The sequence below is a fragment of the Notolepis coatsorum genome (assembly GCF_963971535.1).
Source record: "Notolepis coatsorum genome assembly, chromosome: 5".
NCBI lineage: Eukaryota > Metazoa > Chordata > Actinopteri > Aulopiformes > Paralepididae > Notolepis > Notolepis coatsorum.
The window spans coordinates 27,357,773-27,370,395 of record NC_140169.1 but is presented as its reverse complement, the minus strand read 5'-3'; the positions used below and the strand labels follow the sequence as shown (position 1 = coordinate 27,370,395).

Below are 12,623 nucleotides of genomic sequence, written 5' to 3'. Positions count from 1 at the left end.
ATGACATTTCTCTCCTTTACAGAGGTGCCAAGTCCACCCATGAAACTTGGAGCTGTGGATGTTACCAAGGACAGCATTACAATTGCCTGGACCAGACCAGAGTATGATGGTGGTAGCAGAGTAAAGGGCTACCTCATCGATGCCTTGGAGAAAGGACAGACCAAGTGGGTGAAGTGTGCCACAGTGAGGGCCATGAACCACACGATCAAGAGCCTGAGGGAAGGAGCAGAGTACTTCTTCAGAGTCCGTGCTGAGAACCACGCTGGACTCAGTGAACCTAAGGAGATGATTGTACCTATTGTTGTCAAGGAGATACTTGGTATGTCATCCACCTTCAACATAACATTCTTACCCATCACATTCTTTTCTGATCTTTGTATTATGGTGTTCATGTGATATTACTCATTACGTTACTGTCATTTATTTCAACAGAGGCTCCAGAGTTTGATCTGAAGAACTACCCCAAGCACACAGTGTACGTGAGAGCAGGTGCCAACCTGACCTTTGAGATCCCGCTCACCGCCAGACCCATGTCCAAGGTGTCCCTGTCAAGGAACAACATTGTCATCAAGGGACATAGTCGACTGCTAACAATGGTCACTCCAGAGAGCCTCATCATCACCCTCAATGAGAGCGTTGCAGCTGATGCGGGCAAATATGAAGTCACTGCCTCCAACGCTGGCGGCACCACCAAGATCCCCGTCTTCATCGTAGTGCTGGACAGGCCTGGTCCTCCCATCGGCCCAATTGAGGTCGGAGAGGTCAGCGAAACCACAGTGTGCCTGAAATGGGCTGCCCCTGAGTATGATGGCGGCAGTCCCGTCACCAACTACGTTGTTGTCAGACGTGAGACCAGCACCGCCGCCTGGACAGAGGTCTCTTCTAACATTGCCAGACCTGCCATCAAGGTGACCAAGCTTACCAAGGGAGAAGAGTATCAGTTCAGGATTAAGGCAGAGAACCGCTTCGGCATCAGCGACTACATTGACACCAAGTCAATCACAGTCAAGCTTCCATACAGTAAGTCAGTTTGTTTTACTGCTATATTGCAGTATATAATGGTAATAATCACCATCATCATTTAGCCTACTTATCATTATGGATAAATTAAATAGTCATTCATTCTGGCTCACAATGTACAATTAGCATACAATTGTATTCTGTCAATTGAATTATAGTTATAATTAACTATCCATGCAATATTTATGTTTACAAATGTACAGTATCACTAACATGAAGTTGATTTTGTCTACCTCAGCCATCCCTGGACCTCCATCCACACCATGGGTGAGCTTTGTCTCCAGAGAGAACCTGACTGTCTGCTGGCATGAGCCGGTGGTTGACGGTGGCAACCCTGTGGTCGGCTACCACGTCCAGATGAAGGAGAGGAGCAGCATCCTTTGGCAGAAGGTCAACAAGACAGCCATCGCAGCCCATCAGTTGAGAGTCACCAACATCTGTCCTGGCCTCATCTATGAGTTCAAGGTAGCAGCTGAGAACACAGCGGGTATTGGAAAGATCAGCAAGACCTCTGAGGAAGTGCTGGCTATTGATGCCTGTGGTAAGTAGACAGATCTTTACTGGGTTATAATACAGTATACAGCCGTGAAGAATATGAGCATGTTATTATTATATAGATTTTTCCCTCATCATACTCAATTACATGTTTCAGAGCCCCCAGCAAACGTCCACATCACAGAAGTCACCAAGAACTCTGTCACCCTTGCCTGGGCAAGACCTCCATACGATGGTGGCTCCAAGATCACCGGCTACAGTGTGGAGAGGAGAGACGCACCCAAAGGCAGATGGGTTAAGGCCAACTTCACCAACATCCCTGAGATGGGCTTCACCGTGTCCGGCTTGAACCAGGATGAGAGCTATGAGTTCATAGTCTATGCCAGGAATGCCGTGGGCTCTGTCAGCAACCCATCTCTCATCGCAGGCCCTGTCACTTGTGTTGATCTATGTGGTGAGTTGGAGTTATCATTTTATTTTCCACTGTTAATGTATTTAATGGTGAGTTGGAGTTATTATTTTATTATCCGCAGTTATTGTATTATCCATAGTTAAGGTATTTTAAAGCATGTATTAAATGTATACAAACAACAAATGTATCTTAAATCATTCTAAAACTAGATCTTAATGTTTAAGTCTTTATCTTCAATTTATCAATGCAATCATTTATCTCCCAGGTGCTCCAGCAATTGACCTGCCCCCAGAGTATCTGGACGTGGTCCAATACAAGGCCGGAGCCATCATCAAGCTCAGAGTGGGAATCATTGCCAAGCCACTACCTACCATTGAGTGGTTAAAGGATGGAAAGGAGCTGGTGGCCACCTCTATGTTGTCCGTTGAGAACAGCACCGATTCCTCTGGCATCATGATCAAGGACGCCGCCCGCCACAACACAGGCACATACGAGATAAAGATTAAGAATGTTCTGGGCTCAGCAACCGCCTCCATCAGGATTGAGATTCTAGGTATTTACATTTATGACACACATCCTCAACCTATAATCTTTCTAATTCAAGCCATTATACAATAATAAGCAAGACCTATCCTACCAATGGTATATTTGTGTAATCATCCTGTTCCCTTCACCAGACAAACCTGGGCCTCCAGCCGGAACCATCAACTTCAACTTGGTGACGGCCGACAGGATGATACTGTGTTGGGAGCCGGTACCAGAGGAAGACCAGGGCGGCTTTAAGGTCACCCACTACATCGTTGAGAAACGCGAGACCAGCCGAGTGGTGTGGTCTACTGTCTCAGATAAGCTGGAGCAGACCCATGTAAGCGTGGGCAAGTTGGTGAGAGGAAGCGAGTATGTGTTCCGCGTCATGGGGGTCAGCAAGTTAGGAGTCGGAGAATCTCTGGTGTCGGAACCGGTCATCGCTAAGAACTCGTTTGGTAAATATTGCATACCACACACTGGAGAGGTTTTATGATCAGGAATGAACTGTAAACATATCATTCTGTGAGACTAACACAAAGCAGATTTTGCACATCTATAAACACATCTACAGTATTGAATTATCGTATTATATTAAGAGTTAAAATTCAGTCCAGTTCATATTTAGAGGTGTCCACTTTTGTGACAACGTTCATCATCTTGGCATTTTCCTTCCATCTCCACAGTCAGCCCTGGACAGCCTGGAACCCCTGAGGTCACCACCGCTACCAAGACTAGCATGGTGGTCGAATGGGATAAACCGGGCGTAGATGGAGGCAGTTCGGTCACTGGATACTACCTGGAGAAACGTGACAAGAAGAGCCTGCGCTGGATCAGGATTTACAAAGATCCCATCGCAGAGACCAAGAAGACAGTCTACCACCTGACGGAAGGAAAGGAGTACCAGTACCGTGTCCTTGCCATAAACAAGGCTGGAGAGGGACCGTTCTCTGAACTGTCTGACTACTACAAGGCAGCTGATCCAGTTGGTAAGTACAGAGATGTTGCTTCAGCCAGAGGTGTGCTCAGGTATTGATACACAACAGCACTGCCAATAAACATGTTAGAGTTTGTTTTGCTTGATCGTTTTGGATATTGTCTTTGTAACTCTCCAAATAATCCTATTCAAACATCAATGAATAGGACAACTGTTTTTTTTCATTATTTATTTACATCTCAGAATATGTATTAATGTGCCTTTAAAAATACATTGTACCGCAAAATGTAGACAGTTGCTGCTCCTCCTACAACTTGTACATACATACTGTAAGTGTAAACTACCCATACTCATAACTTGTATGCTCCACTTATCAGACACTCCAGATGAGCCCTGCAAGCTGAAGGTGGCGGACTCCACCAAGACCTCCATCACCCTGGGCTGGTCTAAGCCTGAATGGGATGGAGGCAGCGAAGTCATCAGCTACATGGTGGAGAAGATGGTGGAGGTAGCAGAGAAAGTGGAGGGAGAGGAAGTGGAGGGAGAGGAGGAATGGATCCTCATCACCTCCAAGGGAGAGGTGAAGACCACAGAGTACACTGTACACGACCTGAAGACAGACGTCAACTACTTCTTCAGAGTGTCTGCAGTGAACTGTGCCGGCCGTGGGGAGCCACTAGAGATGACTGAGCCTGTACAGGCCAAGGATATCCTGGGTATGTTGAACACAATTCACATTACAGGCCAAGGATATCCTGGGTCCAAAATTAATGTTGTTGTTTACATGTTGCGTACATGTATGATTGGATAAATGACATACTGGTGCTCTAGTGCACAATGTTATCTATAGCACCTTTAATCCATGCCTCTATATGACATTTACATTTGTATGCCTTTATATGTGACCTTATAGAATATATACCTTTATGTGACCATGTATGTTATCCATGTTGTTTAACAGAGGAAGCCATGGTGGACCCAGATGTGGCCATGAGAACCCACTACACTGTGAAGGCAGGAAAGGACGTGGAGCTGTCTGTTCCTCTGAAGGGCAGACCAGCTCCCACTGCCTCCTGGTCCAAGGGAGAGGAGTGCATCGACAAAGACCCCAAGTACGAGTTCCACCACTCTGACACTACCTCGGTTCTTGTTATGCGCGAGGTGACCAGGCTTGACACTGGCAAGTACACAGTCAAGATTGAGAACGGTGTGGGAGAGGCCAAGACACTGACCCTGTCTGTGAAGGTCCAAGACACTCCAGCCCAGTGTAGCAACCTGGTGCTGAAGGATGTGACTCGCGGCAAGGTCACCCTCACCTGGGAGCCTCCTCTCCTCGACGGCGGTGCTGAGATCACCAACTACGTCGTGGAGAAGAGAGACTCCTCCAAGAGAGCCTTCTCTGCCGTGACAAGCAAATGCACAGAGGAGACATACACCATCGAGGACCTCTCTGAGAAGACATCCTTTTTCTTCCGAGTATTAGCTGAGAACGAGAACGGTGTCGGTGATCCATGCGACACTGCTGAGCCAGTCAAGGCCACAGAGACCCCAGGGCCGGTGAAGGAAGTGTCTATGAAGGATTCCTCTAAGACCTCTGTCACTCTCCAGTGGCTGAAGCCTGATTACGATGGTGGCAGTATCATCTCTGACTATGTCGTTGAGATGAGGCTCGCCAGTGAGGAGGAATGGTCTAAGGGAGGCACCAGCAAACAGTGTGAGTGTGAAGTGAAGAAACTCAAGGAGCACACAGATGTGTTGTTCAGAGTGGCTGCCAAGAATGAGAAGGGACAGGGTGACTTTGTTGAGATTGGACCGATCAAGGTGATTGACTACATTATCACGCCAGAAGCTTGCCTTGCAGACTATCCAAATGGTGTCCTTAAAGTGCGCCTGGGCCATAATGTCCACATAGAGCTGCCTTACATGGGCAAACCCAGACCTAACATCATCTGGCTGAAGGACAGCCTGCCTCTGAGGGAGGGAGAACTGATTCGCTTCAAGTTGACAGAGAACAAAGCCACGCTGATGATCAAGAATGTGACGAAGTTGGACGAGGGTAAATACACCCTAACCCTGGATAACAGGGTCAACAGGAGGTCCTTCCACATCCACATTAGGACCTTGGGACCACCAACAAAGCCGGTCGGACCCATTATCCTGGATGAGGTGAGAGCTGAGAGCATAATGATCTCTTGGGAGGAACCCAATGACTACGGTGGTGGAGAAATCACCTGCTACACTGTGGAGAAGCACGACACCTCTCAATCTGACTGGAAGATGGTATGTTCCAGTGTGCAGGGAACCCAGTTCAAGATTCCCAACCTGATCAAGGGCATCCAGTACCAGTTTAGAGTGTGTGCTGAAAACATATATGGAGCCAGTGAGGCTCTGGTCTCTCAGAGTGTGATTGCCAAGCACCAGTTCAGACCCCCAGGCCCACCAGGCAAACCTGTGGTCTACAACATCACCAATGACGGCATGACCATCCAATGGGAGAAGCCCCTGTATGATGGTGGCACGCCGATCCAAGGCTTCAATGTGGAGAAGAGGGAGAAGAACAGTGTTATGTGGCAGAAGGTGAACACTGTGCTGATCAAAGAGACAGACTACAGGATCCTGGAACTGATCGAGGGCCTGGAGTACTCCTTCAGAGTCTACGCCAAGAACGATGCTGGCGTCAGCCGCATGAGCGATGAGAGCAAGCCAACTATGGCTGTCTCTCCTGTTGGTGAGTCCTAATTCATACTATTGTGAATATTTTGAATCAATGCTCAATGTAGGATGCTTTGCATCTATGACACGATTTGTCCTTGTTCCCACAAATACCAAACAGGAACATGAATATTCACGACAATAAAGAAAGTTGAACTCCAAATGCTGTGTTTGTTTCTCAGATCCTCCTGGCCAGCCTGACTACATTGATGTGACAAGCGACTCAGTGACGCTGAAATGGGACGCGCCTAAGCGTGATGGAGGTAGCAGGATCACAGCCTACACCATTGAGAAGCGCCAAGGACAGGGCCGCTGGTTCCGAGCAAATCTGACTGATGTTCATGAATGCCAGCACGCTGTCACCGGCCTGGCTGTGAATGAGCGCTATGAGTTCAGAGTGATTGCCAGGAATGCTATCGGCGTCGTCAGTCCACCATCCAACTCTTCTGGCTACATTGTGGTCAGAAGTGAGAATGGTGAGTTGACATCTTCTAACATTGTCATTATTTTGGAACCATGAATTACCATGAAGTATAAAACAGATGTTTGCACATAATGTGAAATACTTCATCCCATTTGGGTGAAGTTAATAACCTTAATAGAAATTAAGTTGTCATTCATTTTTTATTTATTTATACTCAATAAATAACATAACATCATCTACCAACCGCTCCAATATGAATCTAGAACTCCCCAAGAACCCCCAAGAAACAAACTCAAGCCTATGTTTGTGTTTTCCTCTTGTTTCCTTTCAATCCAGCTGCTCCCAATATTGAGTTTGGCCCAGAGTATTTCGAGGGTCTGACCGTGAAGGCAGGAGACAAGATCAGGCTGAAGGTGTCCATCACCGGACGCCCCACGCCCAAGGTGGTCTGGTTCAGAGATGGAATGCAGATCACCAAGATGATGATGGACATCATCACTGTGGCTGGATCCAGCACTCTGTTTGTCAGAGACGCTGACAGGACACACAGCGGTCTTTACACCGTGGAGGCCACCAACAACTCAGGAACCAAGAAGGAGAATATCCAAGTCCAAGTACAAGGTATGCTTTCTATTGGTGGATTTATTTTAATTGCAGGTTGAAAAAAAAACCAGCACGGAACTAGGCAAAATCTGCATATGGCTCGCTGATAACAAACTATCATTAAACATGGGCAAAACAGAGTCCATTCTCTTCGGTTCAAATAACAAACTCAGCAAGACCGACGGATTCTCAGTTACAGTGGGTGACAATACAATATTGTCACAAGGAAAGACGAAATTACCTACCTGGGTTCCATCCTAGAGGCAAATCTTTCCTGTGACAAAATGGCATCCAATGTAATAAAAAAAGTCAACAAACGAACTAGATTCTTGTACCGGATCTCCTCTCTGGTAAACAAGAATACCCTGAAGACTCTGGCAGGAGCACTCATTCAAGGGTACTATGACTATGCGTGCACCTCATGGTACCAAAGCACCTCAAAGGCGCTTAAAACAAAATTACAAACATCACAAAACAAACTGGTCAGACTACTACTTGACCTGAACCCCAGAACCCACCTCACCCCTGCCCACTTTGCCAACCTAGGATGGCTTAGAGTAGACGACAGAGTACAGCAACTTGCAATGGGCCTGGTCTACAAGATACACTATACGACCGGGGTGCCCATGTACATGTCAAAATACTTCCCAAAGGTCAGTGAATACCACAACCACTACACCAGAGGAAGCTCAACAAATCATGTTAAACCCAGATTCGGCTCAAACAAGGGACTAAACACGTTTCGCAATTATGCCACAACAATGTGGAACGCCCTACCCAAAGCTGTAAAGGAATGTGAATCCCTGCCCACATTCAAAACCGCTCTTAAAGAGCACCTACGGGAGGCTGCAATTCGAAACTGGCCACCGTAAATGCCCAAAACCCCCACCACCTCCTAATAGACAGTCTCCTCACCACCGCATGTATATATTCCCTCCCCGCCGTATGTATATTTCCCTCCCACCCACCCACCCCCTCCTAATGTACAGTCCCCTCCCCATCATATGTATATACTCTGTCAGGATCTAGGGGTAACAGTACTGTATATTTGAATACCGTTATGTCACAAATGTATCAGTACTAAATACCTATATGTCCCTATGCCATAAATGTCATGTATGTTGTGTATGTCATAAATGTCTATATGAATTGAAAATGGGGGACCCTGATGGAAACAAGACAAACGTCTTTCTCTGGTCTGCATCCCCTTAACAATTGTATGTATTGAGCCGTACTGTATTGTACCCATTCTGCAATCTGTTAAATAAAGTTTTCATTCATTCATTCATTCATTCATTCATTCATTCATTCATTCATTCATGGATCAATTTATATGTAGAGTAATATATTATATAGAGCGAGATGTCTCCCTATTTCAAACACACGGACATTGAATGTAATGGCAATCCTTCATCATGTTAATATATGCCATTTGGTAGAACTGTGTTATAATGATACTCGTATTCTATACAGACACTCCAGGAGAACCCGTGGGACCCGTCACCTTCAGTAACATCTCTGAGGGCACGTGCACCCTCTCCTGGAACCCACCAGAGAACGACGGCTGCTCAGAGATCGACCACTACATCGTTGAGAAACGCGAGACGTCCAAGATCTCCTGGGCCCTGGTGACCGACTGCTGCACGGAGTGCACCCTCGACGCCACCAAGCTCATCAAGACCAACGAGTACCAGTTCAGAGTCTCTGCTGTCAACAAGTTTGGTGTCGGCAGAGCGCTGGACTCCGGCCCCGTCATTGCACAGTTGCAATACAGTAAGTTGAGCCACGTGTTTTTTTAAGCAGTCGTTTTTAAAATGTATTTTTATAGGGATTATCTCACTGTTCATTATTGATTTGATTGATTTGATTGATTTGATTTGAAGTCTTTATTTCGAACATGCAATGAATACAACAAACAATAACAAAAAAAGAAAAAAAAAAACTCAATCTGCATGTTCGAAAAGGAGTAGGAAGAAGTATACACTTATTTAATCCTACCCCTTTTCCACTACTCAAATGAGTGTACTATTTTAAACATAAAAAAAAAAAAAAAAAAAAAAAAAAAAAATATATATATATATATATATATGCAAAACAAAAAACAAAAACTATATATGTATAAAATAAAATAAAATAGAAACAAAATAAAAATGTAAACACCTGTGAATATCAAGTCCCTTCTTCATCCCTGTACCTTGTGAACATAATTTCCTTATACATCAGTTTGAATTGTCTCATGTTTGGACATTGCTTTAACACCACATTAAGACTGTTCCACAGTTTCACTCCACATATTGAGATGCAGTGTTTTCTCATGGTAGTGCCATGGTATTGCATCATCTGACAGAACACACAGAATCACTAAACAATGTGATCATCTCCCCCACAGCCACTCCTGATGCTCCAGGTACACCTGACGCCACAGAGATGACAGGAGAGACCATCACCCTGGCCTGGTCTGCACCCACATCTGATGGAGGAAACCCCATCCAGTACTACATGTTGGAGAAACGCGAGAAGAAGACCGTCCGCTTCTACAAGGTCACCACCAAGAAGCCAATCATAGAATGTGGTCACAAGGTGCTGAACCTGACCGAGGACATGGAGTATGAGTTCCGTGTGATGGCTGTGAACGACGCTGGTATCGGAGCTCTGAGCAACATCTCTATGCCCATCAAGGCCGCAGAGCCCAGGGACATTCCCTGCGCTCCATCTGTGGTCTGCGTGTCGGACTCCACAGACACTTCCATCAGTCTGGAATGGACCAGGCCTGCAGAGGACGGTGGCATGGAGGTCATGGGCTACATCATTGAGATGGCCAAGGGAACAGAGGAGGAATGGACCAGGGTCAACAAGGATCTGGTGGCAGAAACAGCACACGTGGTGACCGGTTTGGAGACCGGAGCTGAATACAGGTTCCGTGTTGCGGCCGTCAACCATGTGGGCAAGGGTGAGGATTGTGAGATTGCTGAGCCTGCTCAGGCTGTGGACATACTCACACCACCACAGGTGGATATCGACTCCACCTTCAAGCAGACACACATTGTCAAGGCTGGAGGCTCAGTGTCTCTAGGCATCCACTTCAGAGGAAAGCCTGTTCCCACTGCCACCTGGGTGAAGGAGGATGGAGAGCTGGGTGTCCTGTCAGAGGTTGCCACAACTGATGGCTACAGCTCCCTGTCACTTGAAAACTGCACCAGAAACGACACAGGTAAATACACCATTAACCTGGAGAACAGCAGCGGCAGCAAGGCTATTACCTTCACTGTAAAGGTGGTAGATACCCCTGGACCTCCACAGGCTGTGACCTTCAAGGAGGTATCCAGAGGATCAGTCACACTGATCTGGGAGCCTCCTCTCAACGACGGTGGAGCTCGCATCCATCACTACATTGTAGAGAGACGTGAGGCCAGCCGACGCACCTGGACCCAGTCTGGTGCTAAATGCACTCATCATACTCTGAAGATCGAGGACCTGCTGGAGGGCGTGCCATACTTCTTCAGAGTCTCTGCCGAGAGTCAGAACGGTATGGGTGAGCCCTTCCAGATCGCTGAGCCTGTCATTGCCACATCTGAGCCTGCATCTCTCAAGAGACTGGACGTCCTAGACACCACAGACAGCACTGTCGTGCTGGGCTGGCAGAAACCAGAACACGATGGAGGCAGCCGCATCCAGTTCTACGTGATTGAGGCTAAAGCCAAGGATGGAGACGCATGGATGGTGAATGGAAACACCAAGAATCTCACCTATACAGTTGAGAAGCTCAACAAGGGTGACCAGTATGACTTCCGTGTGAAGGCCAAGAACGAATCTGGCTACAGCACACCCAGGGAGACTCTGGCCTCTGTGTTGGTCAAGGAGCCTCACATTGAGCCTGCTGCTGACCTTAGTGAGATCGCCAACCAGCTCATCACGAGCAGGTCTGGCCAGACCTTTACCATCGATGTTCCAATCAGCGGCAGACCAGCTCCTGCTGTCTCCTGGAGACTGGAGGAGATGAAACTGAGTAACTCCGAAAGGCTCACCCTCAAGGTGGCCAAGGACAGAACCAGCATCTCAATGAAGGATGCCATGAGAGGAGATGGAGGCAAATACTACCTCACTCTGGAGAATGTGGCAGGAAGCAAGACCTTCGCAATCGAAGTCAATGTCATTGGAAGACCAAGTCCTCCTTCTGGAGAAATTGAGATCTCCTCCATCACCGCCGAGGCCTGCGTGCTCAACTGGGAGCCACCAGAGGATGATGGTGGCACAGAGATCACCAACTACATTGTTGAGAAGCGTGAGTCCGGCTCCACTGCCTGGCAGCTCATCAACTCCAGTGTGAAGCGCACATCCCTGATGGTCAGTCATCTGACAAAGTACATGCAGTACACCTTCAGGATCTGCGCTGAGAACAGATTTGGAGTCAGCAAGTCCACGGAGTCTGAGACAATTGTCGCCGAGCATCCATTCAGTGAGTATGAAGCATATTATTTCAGTAGGCAGTATCAATAGTAAGCAATAGTCAATCTGTCAAAGATACACACAAATAATTTGCAGTACTTACTGTGTGAAAGTGTAGTGCAGTATTACATCCTGAACTAAGTGACATTTCATGTCTAGTTTTTAATATTCGCTATATGACTAAAATTGATGTCTCGTGTTTATAACAGCACCACCAGGCCCACCAACAAGACCCACTGTCTGCGGCGTCTCCGCCACCAGCATGACCATCCAGTGGGAGGAGCCTTTCCATGACGGAGGCAGCAAGGTGACGGGCTACTGGATAGAGAGGAAAGAGAGAAACATCATCCTCTGGGTGAGAGAGAACAAGATCCCCTGCTTTGATATCTACTACAAGGTGGAGGGTCTGATCGAAGGCCTGGAGTACCAGTTCAGAATCTACGCCATGAACAGCGCTGGTCTGAGCAAAGCTAGTGAAGCCTCCAAGAGAGCCGTAGCTCAGGACCCTGTTGGTGAGTTCCTTGAATATTTTATTATGTGTCAGTGTTCTTATAGGAACTATAAATACGTGAATCAATGAGTGAATGAAGCAAAGACGATTAAGGGAATCAATTCCGATGTCCTGCTATCCACACTAATCATTCCTCGTGGGGTTAGGAGACGTTTCTTTGGTTTTACAATACAGTAAACATATTACAGTTTACAATTCACATGAATTGTGAATCTGCAGATATGTGCTGTGCTTTAGTGATATCCTTAAGAAAAGATGAAGGGAAAACACAGTCACAAAGACATTCTCATAAATAAAGGACAGGATGTTGTACTATTGTGAAAACAGTGAAATACCTGAAAATAATAGACAGCATTTTTTGTATTATCCTGATCAGAAAGGATGACAAAACTATGATTTCTCTTCTTCAGATTCACCAAGCAAGCCAGAAGTCACCAACGTGACCAGAAGCACAGTGTCCCTCAAATGGTCATCTCCGCTAAACGACGGCGGTAGCCCATCATCGGTTACATCATTGAGCGTAAGCCCTACACCCTGA

At 46.7% G+C, this 12,623-nt stretch overlaps 1 protein-coding gene across 1 annotated transcript in view; it reads left to right on the top strand.

Annotated features, from left to right (window-relative positions):
- Nucleotides 1–12,623, top strand: part of LOC311228135 (titin-like) — a gene marked incomplete at its 5' end in the record, with an annotated part of 258,753 nt that overhangs the window by 224,590 nt on the left and 21,540 nt on the right. The window contains 16 exon segments of the mRNA XM_084314050.1: nt 23–319; nt 433–1,020; nt 1,259–1,561; nt 1,673–1,969; nt 2,193–2,480; nt 2,605–2,910; nt 3,139–3,441; nt 3,767–4,105; nt 4,351–6,117; nt 6,284–6,577; nt 6,862–7,146; nt 8,602–8,901; nt 9,518–11,584; nt 11,784–12,086; nt 12,496–12,576; nt 12,579–12,623. The exon segment at nt 12,579–12,623 is cut by the window's right edge and continues 25 nt beyond it. Coding sequence (XP_084170176.1) covers nt 23–319; nt 433–1,020; nt 1,259–1,561; nt 1,673–1,969; nt 2,193–2,480; nt 2,605–2,910; nt 3,139–3,441; nt 3,767–4,105; nt 4,351–6,117; nt 6,284–6,577; nt 6,862–7,146; nt 8,602–8,901; nt 9,518–11,584; nt 11,784–12,086; nt 12,496–12,576; nt 12,579–12,623 — 7,863 coding nt within the window.